The sequence below is a fragment of the Sceloporus occidentalis genome, unplaced genomic scaffold (assembly GCF_023333645.1).
Source record: "Sceloporus occidentalis isolate IW3139 unplaced genomic scaffold, rSceOcc1.0.p SCAF_4, whole genome shotgun sequence".
Classification (NCBI taxonomy): Eukaryota; Metazoa; Chordata; class Lepidosauria; order Squamata; family Phrynosomatidae; genus Sceloporus; species Sceloporus occidentalis.
Window position 1 is genome coordinate 46,579,926 of NW_028316984.1, and position 22,950 is coordinate 46,602,875.

Consider the following 22,950-nt stretch of genomic DNA (forward strand, 5'->3'; position numbering starts at 1 on the left):
GGCTCTCCATAGTTTCAGACAGAAGATGCCAGTGACTTAGCTTGGGACCTTCTGTATGCAGACTAGGCTACATCACTGAGCTGCAACTTCAAAGCCCTTCTTGTAATTCAGACTTCCTCTATTAATACTTTTTATGTTGTTTGCAAGTGTTAAAACAGACATTCCAATTACAGGTTCACTGATTCTCTCTACTGAAATTTGTCTCACAAAAACCAAGCGGACTTCAACCATTTACAAACCAAGTGTGTTGGAGTCAAAACTGAGAAGGAATCTCTATGGTTTTTAAATGTTTAAATTTAAAAGCTACTCAGGAAAATAACTCCCTAAATCTAGTCATATATGAAGGAAACGTTTTATTAACTGACCTGACTGAATGATAGGTGACATTTGCTGATTCGTTGTAGACAAGGAGGGATGTGACTTGAATCTGTCACGCTCAAGTGTTGACACTGGGGTAATAAAATGATTTTGATTCCAACCATCCTGTGGAAGAAGAAGGAGATCACATAAAAATGAGTATGGTTCATTAGAAGAAAACAACTTAGATATTGCTGTGGAACTGCATCCTGATGAATATTAATTTTAATGTGCTACCTTTTTATAAATGCTACGGAGATCACGATATTGCCATAATGTGTTCAGCACCTGGGCTGCTGCCTTGACAACCTTCAGTGATGACCTGGGAGGAAAAATGGTTTATGTTTAGACTGCAGTGTGACCAGACATGCTCATGCTATAAAAACTTTGGAAACAATAGCATAATTTCACACTAAGGAAAATTTTAAAGATTCTATGATTGAGTTAAAACCAGAAAATTTGAGTACGCAAAGGACTTAAATTCAACAAAGACACCAGATCCCATCTGATCTTGAAAGCTAAGCAGAGTCAACCTTGGTTAGTATGGGAGACTGTCAATGAAGACCAGATGCTGTAGGCCAGTGATGGCAAATCTTTTCCAGACCGAGTGCCCAAACCCAGTGGTAATCCCTCACTGGATGGCACCGAATGCTGGTAGCTGGATGTCTGCCTTCCGGGGGCAGGACTTCTGGGGTGAGGCTTGCATCTTCTGGGGGTGGGGTTTTCAGGAAAATACGCAAGGCACACTCTTTCTGCCTCAGGCTAGCAATAGCAAACCCCCCTCTGATGAAACCTGCCAAGAAAACCCTTGATAGTTTCACCTTAGCTGGAAACGACTTGAAGGCACCACACACACAAGTCATACTCAACCTCAGAGGAAGGCAATGGCAAACCTCCCCTGAAGAAATTTAGTCACCGTAAGTTGGGGAAGACTTGAAAGCACACAAAAGTAGGAGCAAGTCACCTCAGAGGATGGCTATGGGAAAAAGAAGGGAAAAACCCCAGAAGAAACCTTGTCAAGAAACTCCTGCAAGAAGGTTATGATAAGTCAGAAACAACCACAATTCTGCTCAAAATGGAGGACCTTTTGAACTGCCTCCTGGACAGAAAAGCCACATATAAGCCAAATAAAGTAAATAAAATACAAATAACTAAATTCCGGCTGGTTATTCCCAACAAAGAAAGATACATTAAATCAATTGCTGAACAGTGAATGAATATATAGGATTCCACTGATTCAGTGGCTCTGATCTAGGGTGCATCTACACTGTAGAAATAACGTAGTTGGAGACCATTTTAACTGCCATGAGTCCATCCTACAGAATCCTGAGATTGGTAGATCTGTGAAGCATCAGCACTCTTTCATAGAGAAGGTTGAAGTAAAACTACAAATCGCAGGATGCCATAGGATGGAACTACAACACTTAAAAGTGGTGTCAAACTGGATTAGTTCTACAATATAGAATAAATGATAAAAAGGAGCCAGCATAATAACCCCCCCTCAGACACACACACACACAAAAGCACAAATACACACACAAACGCTCAATCTCTGCTTTTTTTTACCTTTTCCCTCTACTTCCCTCTTTGCTCTCCCTTTGTTGTCCTCTGCCACGGAGCCAACTGCAGCTCCTTGCTGTGGAGGCTGAGGGCAAAGCTCTTGGCCAGCTCTTGCAGTTCCTCCAACCGGTGGGAGTGCTATAGGCCCCCAGCGCCTCAGCCATCCTCCTGGCCTGGGCCAGCATGTTCCATTGGGCTTCTCCTCCCTGGCTGAGGGCAATAGAACTGCCCTCCAAAGCCCTCCCTTGTGCTGGGCCTGGTGAGCCAGGCGCACATCCTCACCGCTAGCTCCACCACACTTGTGGGGTGTATGTTCCACCCTCCTCCATGGCAGTGTTGACGGTGTGCCAGCAGAGAGGGCTTCACGTTGCCAACATGGCTGTAGGCTGTTTCAGAGGACTGGCAAAACTACCTCTGAGAATTACTTGCCTAAGAAAACTATGAATCCATGGGGTCACCATATGTCAACATCTGACCCGAAGATGCATACACACACGAGTTGGAAGCCAAGATGGAGAGGCAGAAAAGTCAGAAACAGGTTTTTGTGTATGGAACTTCAGCCCTATCTGCCTATGTGGGGATGAATTCCAGGTATAGCATTCAACAGGTGGTCAGTACAACTAGCAATAACACCACACGCTGCCTGTTAGGGAAATGGGCGCAGGCACCCAAGTCTCCCAACAGGTTAGCAGAATTATTCGCACCTCGAGAATTATCCTTTGGGGCTTTATACACCACTGTAGTTGATGCTGAGGTGAAACATTGGAAGTGTGATGCTGAGGTGAAACGTTGGGTGAAAGTAATGTGGGAGTCATGGGCATTGTGTGTCACTGATATGTGAATTATCACCACTAAAAAAACAACCCAGATACAGGTGTAGTTGTGAGCTCTGTGAATAAGGGAACTCAGGGATGGACTAGATTAGGATGAATAAAGTGAAATTGTAAGAAGACAAAAACAGATGTTTATGAAGAGCGCTTCAGTTGGTTGAGCATATAGGGCCATCAATCTACTAACTTACATACTTAATTTATATCCTGCCTTTCTCTCTGTATAAGACTCAAGGAATGAACAGAATGACATACTCCTTTGATTCCTTTTTATTTGCCTTTTTGTTTGATTTTAAGTGATGATTTTGGAACTTGGACATCTCGATCTTTTATTTTCCTTATCTTTCCTAGTGTTTTTTTAAAATACTGTACATTCTATTTTCAGTGTTGTACACTAACAGATCTTGGGCTAAATCCCTAGAATACTTCTTTTACTAGTTTCTCAACTGTGTGAAAAGAGGTGTCAACATATTTTAATTCCTTATGCCACAGAGATACACTAGAAGATGCAAAATCTTTCTTGCACAAGTGGCCTTGTCCTCATATGTTTTGAGACCAAAGTCATCATGTTTGGGAGATCATGGCTATGTTGAAGAAAGGGTGGTTGGTCTTGGGGAACCAGCTAATAATTAATTATAGTATCATCCAGTTACTCTTTCCTTCCTACTCTAAGTCATCTGCAAACACTTCCAGCATATTTTCATTCAGTACAATGTAACACACTTGTAAGCCAAGAATGTAGAAATTGACTCTTCTTGAGTCAACAGCTAATTTGACAAATTCTACTTATCAGAAGTGGATAAAAGATTTTCACTTGCAAAATTTTAGCATCCAACACTTGCCTGTCACCCCTTCCTTTTGTTATGTTCACCAGTTTTTCTATTCCACCCGTATCAGCCAACGCTTTGGCATTTTCCATGTTTTTGCTGGTGACTTCATGCAAAGCACAGCAGATTGCTGCCACAGTTTCATCAGAGAGAATGTTTGGTCCACTGCCTCCAGGAAGGCGATTTACCAGGTCTCGCATAGCGTATTTACCTGTGGGGGGGGGGGGAATTCATAAAGAAAAGACAAACTACAAATTATGCTGTGCTATATATATTTTAATACCACATTGAACCACACTGTGAAAAGATAAAGCAGCCACAGGTGGAAAATTATTTTTTAAAAGGGAGCAATCACCATCATGAATAAAAAATCACGGCAAGTAAGCAGAGTGGGAGCAGATACAGCAGTGTCATTTTTTTCAAATTAAGAATGTACTACATTCATTTCTCATATTTGTTTGGGTGGGGGGGAGTGGAGTAATTAAAAATGACTATGGCAACCTGCCAAAGTACACAGGAATACACAAATCTGTGTACTTGCTTTAGATAAGGTTGTTTAAGCTGAGCCATTATACAGCAAGAAGCCACAATCAAATTAATTGCATAGATTTTAAGCAATCTACGGTTTGCAGAAACAGAACAGATATTTCACCAGGGTATATTTTCTTTTTGCGCTTGCAAGCAGAAGTTGGAACTGATAAAAAAGTTAGAACTTAATATTTAGGTCTAGCAAATATGGAAACAGTAAAGAAATACAGGAAACAGAACAGTTATACAAGAGAAATACCTGTTCCCTTAATTTTGGGACTGACATGCAATAACAGGTTTCAAAAATGGCTCAGTGAGGCAAACACTGCACAGTATATTAATTGCTTCATTTTTTTATCCACAAAGAATGATTTTGGGAAGAATTCTTGAATTTCAATTGCTTTCAAAGAAAACATTATAAATTGCACTGTAAGCAAAGGAAATTAACTAAAACTAAATAGAGTGCTTTCATTTGGACTGTTATGGTAATTCACTGGCTTTTAATTAACAACAACATTGTAAAATAAAAATTAGAGAATTATTTGGATATAAATGACAGTTAGTAGGCAGATTTTATGAGAAAAGCATAAATTCTCAGCTAGAACAGGATACCTCCAAGCCAGGGCTGGCTCTAGGTATTTTGCCACCCTAGACGAGAAATATTTTGGCACCCTCTGTCGCCCCTCATAATTATTTTCACCCCTTGAATTCTGCTATTTTGTTTATTAAACCTAAAACTTAGGTTCCAAGCTCTCGCCATAGTATTGAGAATTAGTCAAAAAGCCAATTAGGTTTTTACAGGTTAAAGACTTTTTTACTGCTGTGACAACTGGAATGGAGTTTCAATAAAAAAACACAGAAACACATAAAAGGACAGGTTGCTTACCTGTAACAGTATTTCTTCGAGTGGTCATCTGCGAATACATACAAATGGGTTTCACTGCGCCTGCGCAGTGCTGCTCGGAACCTACTGGAATCACTGGGCAGAGTTTTACTCTGCAACATATTGAAACTTTTTGGCGGTAACTCCGCCCACCCGTTATAAGGCCCCTGCCTTCCCGCTCTTTTCCCCAGTTCCGCAATTTTTCCGCCAAGCAGGCGATGGAGAGAGCCAATGAGAGCAGGACACTGAGGGGACGGACGGGTGGGATTTGTATGTATTCGCAGATGACCACTCGAAGAAATACTGTTACAGGTAAGCAACCTGTCCTTCTTCTTCGTGGTCTCTGCGAATCATACAAATGGGTTTAGACTGACAAGCTAAGGTCTGCGGCGGAGGGAGTGTCCTGAGACCAAAGCTATGGTAAACCAAAGGTATATTTATTACAAATAAACATCCTGAACCATAAAGAGTCAGTCTTTTGTTCATGCACAGATAAATTAGCAACAACTTTGCAAAACCTGAGAAGGGAGTAGAGGTCATGCAAGACCGATCCCATAGAAGTTGTGCAAATCAACATTCAACAGTATAAACAGTGTAAACTGTATAACACAAATACATCAGTAGTGCAATCAATGCAACCCTGAGACCAACACAGCCCTCCCGAAAGCTGCGTCTCGGATGGCCCTGGTGTCCAACCTGTAATGTTTAATAAAAGTGAGAGGTTGGGACCAGACAGCAGCCTTACAGACATCCTCCAGAGGAATCCCAGACAGGAATGCTGAGGATGCCGCCACAGCTCTTGTGGAATGTGACCGAACCCTGCCAGGGAGAGGTTTGCCCAGCAGTTCATAGCAGAGGTGGATGGTACTGGCCACCCATTTGGAGAACCTCTGCGTAGACACGGGCAACCCCTTCTTCGGTTCCGAGTAGCATTGAAAGAGTCTCTCGGACCGGCTGGAGGCAGCAGTTCTGTCCAGGTAAAACGCCAGCGCTCTCCTGACATCAAGGGAGTGTAGGCGTCGCTCCTCATCCGATGTCGGATCGGATGCTAGAGTGGGCAACACAATGTCCTGGCACATGTGGAAAGCAGACACCACCTTTGGCAAGAAGGTGATGTCCATACGGAGGACTACCTTGTCCTTGTGGAACCTCAGGAATGGTTCGTCCCTCCTTAAGGCACAGAGTTCGCCCGCACGGCGGGCAGAGGTGATGGCCACAAGGAAAGCGGTTTTCCAAGTCAACAGTCTCAAGTCCGCTGAGGCCATGGGTTCAAAAGGCTTGGATTGGAGAGCGGACAATACCGACTCCAAACTCCAAGCCGGTGTTGGTACCGACACAGGAGGATATAGGTTGGCACAACCCTTCAGAAAGCCCTTCACCAAGGGATCCTTAAAGAAAGACACCCTCCCCCCGAACTGATATTTTGCACAAATGGCAGAAAGGTAGCCTTTGATGGATGTGAGGGACAGCCCTCCGTCCAAAAGCGCCATCAAAAACTCTAGCACCACTGGAGTGGAAACCTGTGTAGGAGACAAGCCCTTCTGGTCAAGGAAGAGGCAAAATCTCCTCCATTTCAGGGCATAAGAACGCTGGGTGGAAGGTTTTCTGGCAGCCAGGATCACCGTCCTAACCGATTCCGGCAAGGCGGTCAGGGCCGGATCTTCCAGGCCACCAGCGGCAGGCTCTCGATGTCCGGGTGGAGAATTCGTCCGTCCTGGATCGAGAGCAGGTCCGGACGCGGGTTGAGACGGAGGAAGCATCTCCCGGAGAGGTGGAGAAGGGATGCGAACCACGGTTGTCTCGGCCACCACGGGGTGATCAGGATCGCCTGCGAGCGGTCCGTTGCCATTTTGGACACCACCCTGACGATGAGAGGGAACGGAGGGAAGGCGTAGAGGAGCTCCCCCGTCCAGAGGAAAGCGAATGCGTCTCCAAGGGATCCGTCGAATCGCTTCCTGGAGCAGAACTGGGGACAGTGGCTGTTCCAGCTGGTCGCGAAGAGGTCGATCCGGGGGGTTCCCCACCGATCGAAGAGGTCGCTGACCGTCTCGGGATGGAGCCTCCACTCGTGGCACACCGATGGAGATCTGCTGAGGCGGTCTGCCAGCTCGTTGTCCTCTCCGGGAAGGTGAATCGCCTGGAGGAGGACACGTCTTTGGATACACCAGTTCCAGATGCGGAGGGTGAGGTCGAGCAGGGTCCTGGACTTGGTACCACCTTGCTTGTTGATGTAGTACATTACGGTGGTGTTGTCCGTCCTCAGGAGGACCACTCTTCCTGAGACAGCAAACTCGAATGCCCTCAAAGCCTTCTCCACTGCGAGCATCTCCAAAGCGTTGATGTGGAGGAGCTTGTCTTGTGCGGACCACCTGTCCTTGACGACAAGGTCGAGCAGGTGGGCGCCCCATCCCTCCAGGGATGCATCGGTTGTCAGCGTCAGCTGTGACTGAGGCTGATGGAAAGGCATCCCGGTGCAGACGTTGGAGCCGTCTAGCCACCATCTGAGGGAAGCGGCTATAGGTCTGGGTACCGTGAGCCACTTTGAAGGTGGGTCCGTGAACGGAGAGAAGACGGAGAGGAACCAGGATTGGAGAGGACGAAGACGCAGTCTTGCCCAGGGGGTGACGAATGTCGTCGATGCCATGTGGCCCAGGGCGACTTGGACGTCTCTGGCTCTTATCCTTCTGTGTAAGATGCACGGCCTGAGGGATGTAGCCAGGGCCTGAAACCGGTCCGGAGGGAGGAAGGCTAGGCAGCTCTCGGAGTCGAGGATGGCCCCGATGAACTTGACCTGTCTGGTCGGCGTGAAGTGGGACTTTTCCCTGTTGACAACCAGCCCAAGGGAGTCGAAGAGGTGTAAGGCGAATGAGACTGCCTCGTGCAGCTCTTCCTGGGATTCGGCTGCAAACAGCCAGTCGTCCAGGTAGGGAAAAACCATGAAGCCCTTCTGATGAAGGTATGCCACCACCGGCGCCATGCACTTCGTGAAGACTCGTGGGGCCGTGGCCAAGCCGAACGGGAGCACGTTGTAGTGGTACGAGTCGGAGCCGACAGCGAAGGCGAGGAATCTCCGGTGGGATTCTCGGATCCCGATGTGGAAATAGGCGTCCTTCAGGTCGACAGTCGCGAACCACAGGCCCTGGTGGAGGAGAGGCAGAATGGAGGCCAAGGTTACCATTCGGAAGCGACGGTAGTTCAAAAACAAGTTCACTTGTCTCAAGTCCAGGATGGGCCTAACGCCCCCATCAGCTTTAGGTACGGTGAAGTACCTGGAGAAAAAGGCCCGAGGATGTTGGTCGGGCGGTAAAGGGGAGATTGCCCCCTTACAAAGCAAGGTGCGCACTTCGTCGAGAAGGGTGTCCGAGGGGGGAGTGGACATGAAGGCTCCAGTTGGAGGGAGCTCTTGGAACTCGAGGGCATAACCCCTACGGACGATGTTAAGAACCCACGAGTCCGATGTTATAGAGGCCCAGGTGTTAAAATAGGGCCTCAAGATGTCCAAAAAGAAGAGGGGTGAAGGGGAGACGAAGCGCGCTGCGTCCTTTCAGGCTCTCTTCTTCCCCTGGTCGGTATCCTGCCGGCGGGACTTGCGGTACCGAGGCGGGAAGGTGCGACGGCCAGAGGAGGAGGAAGACTGCGAAGGGAAGCGCTGTCTCTGAGAGCCTTGGTGCTGGGGCTGTCGGTCCCGGGAGAAGATCCCTTGTGACTGACCTTGCGGCTGCCACGGGCGCTGTCGCTTCCGGAACGGAGAAGCCGGTGCTGAGGACATGCCGTGCTTCTTCGCCGCCGCCTTCATCCTGAACTTGCGGTTCAGGCGGTCGTCGGTCTCGGCGTGGAAGAGGCCGGTCCCGTCAAGCGGCATGTCCTCAATGGCCGCTCTAACCGTCGGGTTGAGGTCAGAGGCCCTGAGCCACGCGTGGCGCCGAAGAGCCATGGCAGCTGACATGGACCTCCCGGAGCAGTCCGCCATGTTCCTGGAAGTGGTGATTAGCCAGCTTCCGATGGAGTGCGCCTCGTCTCTGATCTCCACCAGCTGCCTCTGGATGTCATCTGGGACGTCCGGAACCATGGGAGAGATCCGTTCCATGAGGGTTTGAATGTAGGCCCCCATGCAGGCGGTGTAGTTGGCGGCCTTGACCCCAAGAGCCGAAGCCGAGTAAGCCTTTTTTGCCAGTCCATCGATCTTCTTTGCCTCTTTGTCGACAGGGGAAGTAGCCTGCTTCGGAACGAAGCTGTGCTGGGCCCCCTCCACAATGGCCGAGTTTGGTCTGGGATGTTCTGCCAACCAGGAGCAACTCGCCGGGGCGACCCTGTAGAGGGATTGGACCTTGCGGGAGGGTGCCGATAAGGCGGCCGGAGCATCCCAGGACCTTTTTACGATGGTCTGGAGAGAGGGGAGGAGAGGAAGGCATGGCGGAGTGGGGACCCGTCCATGCACCCTACGCTCGACAGGGTCCTCTGCGTCGTCCTCCGCGGCTGCGAGCTCGATGTCGAGGGCCCGTGACATCCTGACCACGTGCTCTGTGAAGGCCCTGACGTCGTCAGACGGCGAAGACGGCCCTGGGTTGTGCATCCTCTGAGGGGAGGCCGAACCTGAGAGGACATCCTCGTCCGAGGGTGCCTCCGAAGGTGGCAGCGGTTCGTCCTCAGAATCCAGGTCGGAGGAGAGGGGGTCCGTCACCCTGACCTGGGATCTCGGGCGGACGAAGTCCAGTGACGATCGGGAGCGTCTGCGGGTTGAGGACGGCGACCTCTCACGAGTACGGAGTGGAGACGGCGACCTCTCGCGTCTACGGGGCGGCGATGATGTCCTCTCGTAGACCGACACGGTGGGAACCGATCTGGCCGGGTCGGCTCGGTCTACGGGGTGGGGGTTCAGTCTGGTGAACTCCCTCAGGGCTCTGTCCTCCGGCACCGACATGTAGTAGCGGCGCGACTGCACGTCGTAGAAGAGGTCCGGGATCCCCTGTATGTGAGCCGAGTGACCTTCATCATCGGTCGCCGGATGGGAAGGAGACCGATGATCAGGAGAGCGAGGGGCGTCATCCGTCCCGTGGATGAAGTCCAAGGCCGGGGGAGGCAGGGAAGTAACAGGGGTCCCCTGGTCTACCGGCTTCGGCTCCTGGTATGGAGCTGGCAAGGCGGAGGCGCGGGCCTGTCTGGAGTGGGAGCGCTCCTTGTCCTTTGCCCTCGGCGGGTCGGTGGTGGGCCGATCCTTGGAGGGCTTGGCCTTTTTAGGGGCCGGATCACGGTCAGCCTTGTCATGGTGCCTTTTCTTCCCAGGCTTGGGAGTCTCCTCCGATGGGAAGAAAGGGTTGTCCGGGAGGTCCAGGAGGACAGCAGTCGGTGTCGATGACGAAGGCCTCGGGGACCTTGTTCCTTGCACCGGTTTGGTATGCTCGGTAGGCATCGGATGCCGTGATCCCTTGGATGCCTTGGAGGACGAAGGCGAGGCGAGATGGACCTCCGGTTTGGGAGCCTCCTTGGAACGGGGGCCCTCCGATCCCTCCTTTGGCTTGGAGGCCCGTTCGGTACCCTCAGTCCCCGATGGCTATGGGGGCGCTTGGAGGGTTTGTCGGTGGCACTGGGCGGTTTGGAGCCACGGGCCACATCGGAGGTGGTGGAAGGAGTCCCGGCCGGGACGCACACCACGCTGGGGACGGCGGTTCTCCCCGATCCCACGCTGGAGACACTTGCCCGAGAAGATGAAGCGGGGGGCGGCAGAGGCGGGACAGAAGAAGACCGCGGACCCCTTTCTTGCAATTTCCCCAGGGCAATCGCCGAAGTAAGCCGGGACTCACGGTTTTTCCGGGCCTGGGAAGAGAGGGATCTGCAGAGTGCGCAGGCCTTGGGATCGTGGCTTGGACCAAGGCAAAGCAAGCAGGTGGAGTGCGGGTCCTGAACGGGCATCTTGCCCTTGCAAATGTCGCACTTCTTAAAAGCCGCAGGCATTTCAAAGTCGCCAAGTCGATGGGAGATCCGAAAACGAAGTCAGCAGTCCGAAGGTCCGAAGTTACCAGGGGCGGGAGACAAAGAATGGTCAAAAACGAAAGTGATTCCAAGCAAGCAAAGCAAGCGAAAGTTCCTCTGAAGCAGCTAGCGCGGCGGAAAAAAGGAACTGGGGAAAAGAGCGGGAAGGCAGGGGCCTTATAACGGGTGGGCGGAGTTACCGCCAAAAAGTTTCAATATGTTGCAGAGTAAAACTCTGCCCAGTGATTCCAGTAGGTTCCGAGCAGCACTGCGCAGGCGCAGTGAAACCCATTTGTATGATTCGCAGAGACCACGAAGAAGAAATAGTGTTTTTAATGTAAAACCATAAAAAATAATATATCAACCGGTGGTTATTATTTCTGATTTCTGATTATGTAATGATAAAAGACATAGGATACAGGGCGGCTGTGCACTCCCATCCCCTAAGATACTGTATTAATAGAGTACTCACCTAAACAACTAAAACTTCCTCTTTACTTAGTTTAAAACTTGTTGTAAGAATTCAACACAGTATTAAATGTACTAGGCAAACATATAAAATCAAATCAGTTTGTTTGTTGTAAACAGTAAACTCAAGACGACTGGCGTTCCGTGTTGTGGCACCAAGGGTAAGGCGGGTGGGCAGCAAGAGGAGAGGGGGCTGTTGACCTTGAGGTACATTCAAGTTGCATGTGGAAGGTGGATGATGTACCGTCATGTGACCGTATCACGGACACAGGTGGGTGCAAATTTATGTTTTGGCCATTGTACATAGAAACTCTCAATACCGTAGCTTGCTTTTACGTTGCTTGCTGAATTTTCACTTTAATATTGTTTAATTACGCAAATATATACACAAAAAAGTTGCTGCGCTGCCCCTAAATTTTGCCGCCCTAGGTGGCTGCCTAGTTCACCTATATGCATGAGCCGGCTCTACTCCAAGCAAGTGCTGATATACAACTTAAAAGAAAACACTTTTTAATGGGGAATTACTATTAATCTGTATTTGAAACATTTTAATGGAAATGCTTTGGGACGGATCCAGATTTAGTTATACTTATTGTAGATCCATTGAAATAAAGAGGACTTATAGGACACAAGTCACTTTAATATACAAACAGAAGAAATTGCCCATTTATTTATATATGGGGAAATAATAATTCTAGTACGAATGAACATTTGCCACTGTGGAATTTCCTGTTTCTCCTGCATATCTCATTTATCCTGTTTATCTTGTGATATAATAAACAGGCACACAAGTCTCTGACTCTAAAAGGACCAGATGGGAACACTACTACTGCTCCAAATTCAAAGAACGCAGTGACTGAAGTTTTTTGTTTTGAAAAGCTGTATGGTCTGATTTTTGAAAGGCTGTACGGTCTGACCAGGGCTTTATGCTAGTGATTCTCATAGTCTTCCAAGATGTTTTGGACATGAAATACCAGAAGTCCCAGCTGGTTTGGTCAAGGATTGTAGGAGCTGTAATCCAAAGTATCTGGAAGACAACAGTTGACACCACTGCCTTTGTTGTAATGACCAATAGCCTTTATTTTCTTTTGCAAAAATCCATCAAGACAGAGGAAAGGCGGCAGACAATTTTTATCATATATAGGAAACTGGTTATTTCAGCTCCATAAAACCTCCCTGCTTTTATCTCTGTTTTGACAGACCTATTAAGGCAGAATAAGAGGTTTTAAAAATGAATTTTTTTAATGCTACTGATCCCAAAGGCAAGAATATGTTTGGCTGATGCCAGAATCCATCATCAGCATAATGGATCTTGAGAAGGTTATGACTTTACCAACAAAAAAACTTCATTTTCAATCAAGCTTTGCAAATAAAACTTCCTGCCTGAAACCGTTTTCTTTCCAGTGTCTGCTTGCTTTTATAGAAGACACAGATTGGCTAGAGGCACAGAAAGACAGTTTTTTAAAAAAACCTAACAGTGTTTGACATATTGTCAGCTAAGATAGTTAGGTCCTCTCCTTACTTACCAATAAGCTCCTTGTTGCGAACGTCTAATGCCATATTTCTCAAAGCAGTTGCCACAGAGGAAACAACTCGGTCATTGTCCATTCTCAGCAATTCCACAAGAATAGGAAGCCCCTTCTCTTTTCTAACAGCAGCTCGGATATAGGCTGCGAACTGTTACACAAAAATACAAAAGTACTTAAAGGCCTCTGCTTTTTCATTATTTTTTTTTAAAAACTGATTTTAATGGATTTTAATATATTTTAAACAGAGTTGTTTGAAGTACAAGTGGGCAGGCCTTGGAAATTGTATTTTTTTTAATGGCAACTCCCAAAATCCAGTAGTCCAGCCCGGTCAGTAACTATCATGAGGCACTCTGGGAATTCTAGTCCAAAACAGTAACATTCCCAAGTTTTGCAAAAGGGCCGTAGCTACACAGCTCCTGTTAACTTACTCATAATTTGGTCATCATGGTAGAATTCGAAGACTTTTTATTAACATCCATAATATAATGAAATGAAATAGGAATATAGTTGAAATATGAAGTGGGATAATTGTTTTAATTACTATTAAGGATGTGTTAATATGTAATGGAGAAAAGAAAACATGTTGGGAAAATCACTTACTGAACCTTTTAAATCAGTATATGCCACTTATCATTTTATACTGCTTCAGTATGTTTAAAAAAAAAACCATGGTGAATAAATTAAAGTGATTTAAGGTTTTTCCATGCTTTTGCAATACTCCAGCTATGAGGATTGCAAACAGAAGTATTTAGTGATAATATCTATCTGTGAGCACCAATTAATCTACTCCTGTTTTTTGCTGAAAATATATCTCATCTTCATCTGATTTAATTAAGCTTTCACCTTCCTTCTTTTGACTCTAAGGAAATGCTGGATTGTGAATCTCTGTAGAACCTTTGAGCTAAACGAATGACTATAAAAATGATAGTAAGGACTTTCTCCCTTTTAAATATAGAGGATGTACTGGGTTTTTTAAAAATCCCTCAATGTTTTCTGACAGAAGCACATTTGTAATCTGATACATAAATCAGAATGAGAAGGGAAAAATACTTATAATGTGTTGTCACTCTCTGCATCAACTAATATTAATACAAGTGTCATGAATTTTAGTAGAACTGTTCATTTTAACTCCACTGTTGTTGGTGAGAAGGTTACTGAAAAACTACCACCCCATCTTTCTTAAATAAATAAGAAAATAAAGGGTTATACAATGCAAAGTAAAAGCTCACCTGAAAATGATGAAAATAATGGAGCTATAAATATGGAAAAGTATTAATTGTATAAAAGGAAGGCACAAAAGGACACAATGAGGTCCACAATGAATGCCAAGTATGTGAAATTAAAAACTATCTGGTAAGGCAGTCTGTGTAAACCCTAAATAGGGAATGATAAATTAAAGACCATCATTCTAGACCATCACTTTTCAATTAAGGCAGTTTGACTCCAGTTTAACTGCCATGACTTTATCCTACTAGGTGAGGGAGTTTGATGAGGTATTTAGCCTAGTCTGTCAGTGCTGTTGCCTGGCTGAAGTACAAATCCCAGGATTCTGTAGGATAGAGACATGGCAGTTAAAGTGGTATCAAACTGCATTAGTTCTCCATTGTGGTTACACCCCTAGAGTGGTTCTCCAACACAGATTTAAGTGACAGAAAGAAGACTCTGAAAGTATGGTTTAAAAACGTGAGGGGTGAGATTTTGACTTTAGTGAGTGGTGATATTTGCAAACAAGGAAACGTGGGAAAATCAAAATTCTATAGAATGTGTTTTGTAAACTGTAGTTAATTTCAACAAATTCAAGTTAAGAATATTCACAGTTTAGGATGGTGTATCAATGTGACCTTAAAGAGACAGTAACCTACTTGTAGATATTTGTCCAGAATTGTTGTGTACAAAACTATAAATTGTATTATTTCTGTGAAGAGTACTTTTCACCTCCTTAGCAGAAATGATGTTGATGACCTAGAAATAGCTTTGTGCCTGCATTTCCCAACCACCATATATTACAAAGCTGACTGGGGCAGGTAATTACTGTAAATAAATAAAACCCAGTAATTCTGCTATATTAGTGACATGCCAATAGATGTAAAGGGTTATGGTCAGTAGCATTTTGCTTCTACTGTTTGATTTGTAGACTAATAAACATGGATCCAAATATATTAATTATGTTTTGCCTGTATGGGCCACATTTTCAAAGTGCTCAGAGGCAACTTTGAGATGCAAAGCAAGTTTCCCCAGATAAAAAGAGGAGCAAAAGGATAACCTGCAAGTAATGCATGGAAAATACCAGTGACAATATTTTCATGTCACATCTGGCTGTCCATTGGAACATCCCTGGTGGAAAAACAGAAATCTCAACAACTTCAGTTTTCATTCCCTACCTTCCAATTGCCTGCAGAAAGATTTTGGAGAGATCCTGCAGAACCCTCCAAAGTAGCTGGGTTGGAGCTTTCAGCTAGAAGAGTTAGATATGGTTTTACTACAGAAGGGTGCCATAGCATTTCCACACCTTTAGGAGACTTTGACAATCCTGGTATCGGGCCAACTCCATCCCACTGTGAAAGAAACATAAATATTATGTGTAAGTGCGGACTTTTTAGATAAATGAAAAAAGACTTTTTAACAGCTACATATTATTTTCTAAAGTAGCTGTCCCAACCCCTCAAACCATAATACTATGCGCCCACGTATGATGTGGATGCACTAGATGGGCTTTTAGCTTATGCTGAAAGCCTCATGACATACAATAAATGGTGGCGTGTGCACGAGCCCCATTATTTTCAATGGGGCTGGAGCATACGTGGAATTTGCCTAACGTGGGGGGGGGGGGCGGTTCTGGAACAGATCCCCCACGTAAGGCAAGGGCAAACTGTATAGAAAAATATGTAGCTAAAAGTTATTGATGTTTTGCCATGACAGATATGCAAAGGAGAAACGGGAAAGAACCAACCTGATCTTCTTGCAAAGTTTTCTTCTTTTTCTTCTTCTTTTTCCCCCAGCAGCTTGGTTCTGAATCTTTGCTTGGTGATTCCTTCCCCAAAAAATCATCCAATTCATTAATACCCAGCAGGCGGGCCTGAGGCACTTCAAGCTCTAGACGGTAGGAAAGGTTCCTTAATGTACACACACAGTTTTCCACAGTCTGTAAGCCAAACAGAGGAGATTCTACAGTGAAATGTCTGCTATAATGGTGGTTTGGAAAAAACAGGCAGGTTGGTATCTCCTCTATCTGGGGTAGAAAAACTGGGGGATTAGTTGGAGAACAGAGTCTAGAGAATAGAGAATTTTTCTAAACAGAGTTTTTATAATTATTGGCGGGTTACACACTGCCATTTAGTACGTAATGAATACATACTAGGGTTAGGAGGGCGGTGCTTCCGCACCCCCTAACCCTAGTACGTATTCTGTACGTACAATATGGCGGCGGCCGTTCCACACGGCGGCCGCCATATTTATGTATCGGACGCTGTGCGTCCGCACGTGTCGCGGCGTCTATGACGTTGCGAGTCCGCCCCTGGCGCCTCGCGACGTCATAGAGGCGCTGCTTAAAGAAGCTCCGTTTTGGAGCTTCTTTTTTGGTCCGTGCGGGAGCCGCGCGGTGTGGCTGCTGCGGCTCCCGCAAGGAGCAAACGGCAGCGGCGGTCTGTAACCCACCATTGTGATTGATAGTGATCCCTTGATATCTTTTGTTCTAATACAGAGGTCTTCAAATTTGGCCAGAAGGATCCTGCCCCAATTCAGTAACAACTAAATCTACTCAAGAACAATTAAGAAATGACAATTTAAAGTTGATTATTTCAATCCTCAGGTTTACATCCACATTGAAACATTTATGATGATGAGTTTACATTTTAATACTCAGTGCAAAAACTCTGGGACTGAAACAGTATCTATATATTACAGCTCCAAGCAGAAGCTCTCCTGGTATAAAAAGATAATTAATAGTTAAAAGGTTTGCAAACCTTGCTGTCATAATCAGAAGTGTTCACACATGTATGGATCACATATAACAACGAATCAACCAGGCCCTCACACGATCTCATTTGTTTCCGTGCTTCTTCGCCTGCAGAGCTTAGGTTCCTATGGAAGAAAAACAATTTAACAAGAAACATTTTATATATTAGTATTCTTGTCTGCAACATACATATATACAACTACTTATCTGCAGAAGGAACTCTGGTTAGATGATATCTTCTTTTTGATAAAGTGTAAATATGTGGCAGAGTTCAATGCCGAGTTCAACATTTTAATTTTAAAAGACATCTTCAGCTAACAGGCCAACTATCAAAATGCACTTCTGTCTGTTGTCACAATATATCCTTCAGTAGATAAAATGAACTGTTGGAAGGGCAGATCCAAAAGCCCTCAGGAATAATATACCACAAGATAAAGAGACTGATTTTTCTTGCTCCTGTAGTGCCTACAAACCTACAGTTCTTTCTAAAGCAATGAGGTGAATTTCCCCTGTAGATTAGGCAAACGTGTACATATTCAGGTTAAATATAGAAAACTGAGTGTCAGGCTCTCAGTTTCTACAGATCACTCAGTGGCTCAAAAATAGCTCTGGCCAAGTTGGGGGGGGGGGGGGGGAAGATAACAAATGCACTGCCTTTTCCAATTCTAAGTCACTTTACTCTACTATATATGCAATAAATGGGCCAAATTTTGCAATATACATAAGGTCTGTTCTGGGATGGTCTCTCAGGTCATATTTAATGGCTGCTTCCATAAAGACTTTGAGCGTCTAAGATCCTTACAGCTCAAAAACAAGGACACCTTAAGCTAACTGCAAGAGACTCCTTTTAGTTTCATCACTAGAGTAGGTGGGTGGGTGGGTTTCTAAACAGCCTCCTTGTTGTCTGTGATTTTTAAAGGCAGTGTCCAAAAACTAGATACTGTATTCCTCTGGTGAGGTTAATTCATACTGCTATTACTTTCTGCATCACATTCTGGCTTGTAAGGCATGTCCTTTTTCTAGATCCAAAGGGATTTGAAGAGATATGCACGAGCAACAACTAAATATGTGAAACAGGAAATAGAGGACTTGCCAAAAAAAGGTGGTGGCGGCAGCAGAAAGATCACAAAGGGAGATGTGAGATGGACAGATGCAGGGAGCAAAGCTGAAATAACAGCTGTGGTAACAGATCATGGCATCACAAGGTGGATGAAACACGTTGTGTGTGGAGGAACATCATGACTGCTTTATAGATGAGAGGACTGAAGAATGATGAGCAGCACCAACTAAGTTGTAGTGGCAACAACAAGCTGTAGTGAGAGGAGAGACATCTAGAAAGATGATATATGCAAGATGATGTATGTTTTGTATTATAAAAGCTTGAGGCTATACTCAGATTAAATGTTGCTGTTACACCTTTCAGGGCTTCTCAATTTATCTCACTAAGGTTACTTTTTGTGAAATGGTTATTGTTATTGAGTTTTGTCTCTTACATGTTATGTTGCTTGTTTTCAAATTGAATGGATCAAGACAATTTGGAATGAAAATCTGCTTTCTGAGTGCCTGAAGTCACTGAGGAAAAAAAGATGTAGCTATGTGGCATCTATGACAGCCCCATGCTCTTGGATACTTAGCCTGGGTTAAAGGTTACTTTAAATGTGGGGTACACTAAGACAGCCTTAAACACATGTGGTTGTCACACCCCATGAAAGAAATATGCACAAATAGACAAACTATTCACAGATTCCTTGTAAAGGGCTTGAAAGGGTTATCCTACTGCATACAAGAGAATCAGAGGCTACTGAACTTTTCACCCTGTATCGAAGCATTCCAAAGATAAAATGAGGTTGCAATTTAACTGGATTTTGCTTGTCCTCCTGTTTCTAAGTGCAGGAGAATGAGACTGAGGCTCATCTGCTTCCAGAAAAACATGTTAAAATACCAGACATGATGACCTGGCTTTCCCCCAGGGCAGGACTATACATTTTTGCAGCCTCTGAGTTTGTTCACTGTGGACAGGAAGACCCCATGGAAGCCTGAAGATAGTGATGAAGTTTTTCTTTGCTGTAATATATATCACCATGATATTTAATAAAGCTTTCTTTCGAGGAATGCCTTGAGCTAATCTGACTGTATGAGAATCTATTTCAGGGCTCAGATTAAGACAACATATAAAATTTAAAGCATGTTTTCAAATACATGCATCATAAAGTATATCTTTTTGCTATTGTGTGCCTTTAAGTCACTTCTGACTTATGGCAATCCTATCATGGGGTATTCTTGGCAGATTTTTTTCAGAGGGGGTTTGCCTTTCCCATTCTCTGATGCTGAGAGAGTGTGACTTGCCCAACATCGCCCAGTAGTTTCCATGGTCAAGGGGAGATTTGAACTCTGGTCTTCCAGTGTTCTAAATTAACACTCAAACCACTACACCACACTGGCAATCATGTTTTTATTAAAATGTATCCTGCATCGCCAGATGTACTATGCTAGTGCAAGCATTACTTGAACTCTGAATCAAGCTGTATCCAACAAAGCAAGTCTGGATCCAAGAGGCCTCCATTTCTAGATAGACAGGTACTTTTGAAACTAGTTTCATGAACAGTATCTAATAAAACTGTTGGGCAGTATACACCAACCCATAATCTATCATTTGAGTTTCCAAAATTAAAGGTAAAATCTGGCCTCGTGTTGTTTCTCTGTTTTCTTTTCTGTGACTATTCTATACTCCACTCTGGCCATAACTAGCCTCTGGAGCAGAGTCTGAAAACCTACTGTATCTGAGCAGTAGTCTGATTATGTCCTAGGTCTAGGGGGAAAAGGCTGACTTGTTGGGAATAATTGTTTGTATGGGACATCCTGCAGGCAGGAGTGTGATAACAGCTGAGAGGAGCCTCACTGCCAACAGTGTCTGTGCTGCAACCCTCATACTTAGTCATTTCCCCAAAACATACTAAAATGTGCTACCATCTAGTTACAATTAGAATAGGGCACTTCTACTGGATCCTTATTTTTTCTAGATTTGTGGGGTAGGGGTAGTATGCAAATTAATTAAATTTAATTTGGATTTTACAGATTGACCAAGGCAAAATAACAACTGAACTAGTTCTTTATGCCCAAAAGGTAAGGTTACAAGAATACGAGACCTTTCTTGCACATTGTAAACTGGTCTGAAATTGGAAGAGATATAAAAGCAGTTTCTAATACAGAATGGGAGGAACATTTCTCTATTAAAGAAGAATAAATAACCCTATTTGGAATCCCTTGAGGATGTCTAAAGTAGCTCTTTGGATACTGGCCATTACCATTACATGTCTTTGATGTGTATACTCTGCAATAATTCTCTCAAGCTTACACTAATAGAATGGCTTGAACCACAGCAGTGATTGGTTAATATGCTAAATATTAAATTGCTTAGTGTGACTTGGAACCAAAGCCAGCCAAAAGTTAACACTAGATGAGCATTAAATACAAAAATAGGGTGTGCAATCAACCATATAATAAAATGCCTTAGAACTTAAATTTGCATGCTTGCTTTTTTCATTATGTAAAAGGAAAAGCTATTAGTCTGAATGGTAGAACTGAATGTTTACAAAAGATGCATAAGAAACTGCTATTTAAGATGAGAAATATAAGCACAGCAATTTACCTCAGGCATCCTGTTGTGTTGCGCAGACCTAGAGAAGTCTGGAATTTAATTTTATGATCATCATCAAAGGAAGAATTATTCCACCCAGAATGAGGAACTATCACAGTGTTTGTCAGTGTTGACAGAGCATCTCGAATGATTGTCATTTTTACTGCATCACATGAAGACAAGTTCCAGAGAACGCCTATACCAAAAATAAAAAAATAAAAAAATAAAAATAAAGCTTAACAAAGATAATTAAATTGCTTATTTCAATGTACAAACCTTATCCCTCAAGACTATGGGACTGGTAATGGCAAGTTAAAGCATAGCACAGTACTGTAATTTCCCCACCCCAAACTACTTTACAGCATAAAATAATAATAGAAAATTAGCAACATAAAGCCAATAATGTTTCTTTATGTGCTTTTGGTTTTCCAAGTTAGCACATGGAAATTACTTGTTACTGATAACAAGGTTCAAAGTCAATGATGAGTTTATAGTTGAAGAGCAGTACTTTAAATAAAAGATACTTGAAAGTCAGTGCAGATGCAGGCCCATTACTGCAATGAAACATACACAGCAATCCTTTGCTTGTTTAGCTGGGAGTAAGGCCCCCTGAACTCAACAGGACTTCCTTCTGAATAGGATTGTGTAGTTATCTCTCTCTCTCTCTCTCTCTCTCTCTCTCTCTCTCTCTTTCACACCACAAATATACATAGAAACACACACACATACCTGTTTAGGATTGAGTTGTTAGATGGTTTCATTACAGTCAACAAATATAATCCAATACAGATCCCAGACAATTAGTCACATAAACATCAGGAAATCTACATTATCCATAGCCAGCCTAATGGAATTATTTATTCTGCAGAGGTCCATTTATATGTTACATTGTGTGGATCAGCAAGTGTCTGCCATTACAGTTGAAATATAGGAGATGAGGTGGCTTACAAAGTATGAGGCATTTCTGATTCAGAGTATTTCAATAACAACAGATTCAGTGCTATATTGATCTGGTTATTTTACAAATAACTAAAATGCATTTTTTTAAAAAGAGATAATATCATCATTGCTATAAAAAAGCAAAAAAAAAAAAAAGTACAAAAGAATCATATCCCTCATTTCATCAAACTGAGTAAGAACTATCCACTATTTTAAGGAACAAAAAGGAGGAGGGCGGAAGCACCTATATGAATTGTATAACCTGCCTTTTCCCCCCAACAGCTCTTCAGACAATCTCTCAAATTCAGAGATTGTTAAAGGGCTACTGTTTTCTAAGTCTGTATTGTTACACATAGCTTCTCCACGCAGATGCTTTGCTACCTTACCTAATTCTTAGTTCACCATGACATGTGAAGCAGACAAATATAGCTAACAGTTGCCCTCCTTACACAATGAGAAACCTGCTTTACCAGTGTCTTTTAGAATCTTAAAACAAACAGAAGAAAAGGGATGTGATCCCTTCAATTTTTACTGGTATCTCCCCTCAAACTCGCAGCATACTTCAATGGTTTCTCAGCATTTGTTCTGAGCTGGTAATTCAGCATTTAGAGTGCAGAACAGCAGCCAAGAGGGGAGAATGGAGAGGAAGAAGGGCGGCTGCTGCACATCCATGCTTGTTTTCAGCTCTTGGTTTGAACTTAGCCTATGTACATTATGTACAGAGAATTTTTAAATATATATTGCTTCATGTTCTCCAGCTATGTTTGTTTATCTTCCAAAATAATGGTCTCATATTTGTGTTAATTATATTAGCTGGGAGGATACTCCATGATACATAAACACTTAACATGTACTGTATTTTCTGTGTATAAGACTACTTTTTAACCCACGAAAATCTTCTCAAAAGTTGGGGGTCGTCTTATACGCCGGGGGTCATATTATAGGGCAGGTGCTGAAATGTCCGAGCTGGACTGGAGAATCTGAGGTCGCCACATATTGTGGGGGGAGCTCAAAAATGGCCACATCCCCGCCATATGCGGCGATCGTATGAAAGCAGCTACTGCTCTGATAGTCTTGGAGACAGGGAGAGCTGACCAATCCAAGCAGCCTTTGTATACAACAAGGTTTCCTGCTAAGGACCTGCATGTTATAAGCATTTTAATTTAAATTATCATATTGAAATCAAATCTGATGTTTTTTAAATTTTTATTTGGTGTGCATTGGAAGAGGGGTAGTCTTATACGGTGAATACATCCTAAACTCTATATTTTAACTGGAAAAGTTGGGGGGTTGTCTTATATGCCCAGTCGTCTTATATGCCAGAAAATACGGTACTCTGGAGGTTGTAACCAACATGTAATCTCTACTCTGCAAGTTGTAAAAGAATGTATGGTTTTAACTGAATGTTCCTAAATTATTGTTATCACTTCACTCTGAAGTATCTTCTTGGTTACTTGTGCTCACTGT

General features: G+C 44.1%; 1 protein-coding gene across 10 annotated transcripts in view; it reads right to left on the bottom strand.

Moving 5' to 3' along the window:
• Positions 1-22,950, bottom strand: part of PKP4 (plakophilin 4) — a 156,936-nt gene that overhangs the window by 13,144 nt on the left and 120,842 nt on the right. For all 10 annotated transcript variants that reach the window (XR_016280864.1, XM_089519966.1, XM_089519972.1 and 7 more), the window contains 8 exons: positions 20,557-20,740; positions 16,915-17,032; positions 15,903-16,094; positions 15,334-15,507; positions 12,950-13,100; positions 3,590-3,785; positions 595-679; positions 366-483 (listed from right to left, as the gene is read on the bottom strand). Coding sequence is in view for 9 of the 10 variants with exons in the window: in XM_089519966.1 (XP_089376092.1) it covers positions 366-483; positions 595-679; positions 3,590-3,785; positions 12,950-13,100; positions 15,334-15,507; positions 15,903-16,094; positions 16,915-17,032; positions 20,557-20,740 (1,218 nt within the window). In the remaining variant the exon portion in view is untranslated. The remainder of the gene's footprint in view (positions 1-365; positions 484-594; positions 680-3,589; positions 3,786-12,949; positions 13,101-15,333; positions 15,508-15,902; positions 16,095-16,914; positions 17,033-20,556; positions 20,741-22,950) is intronic.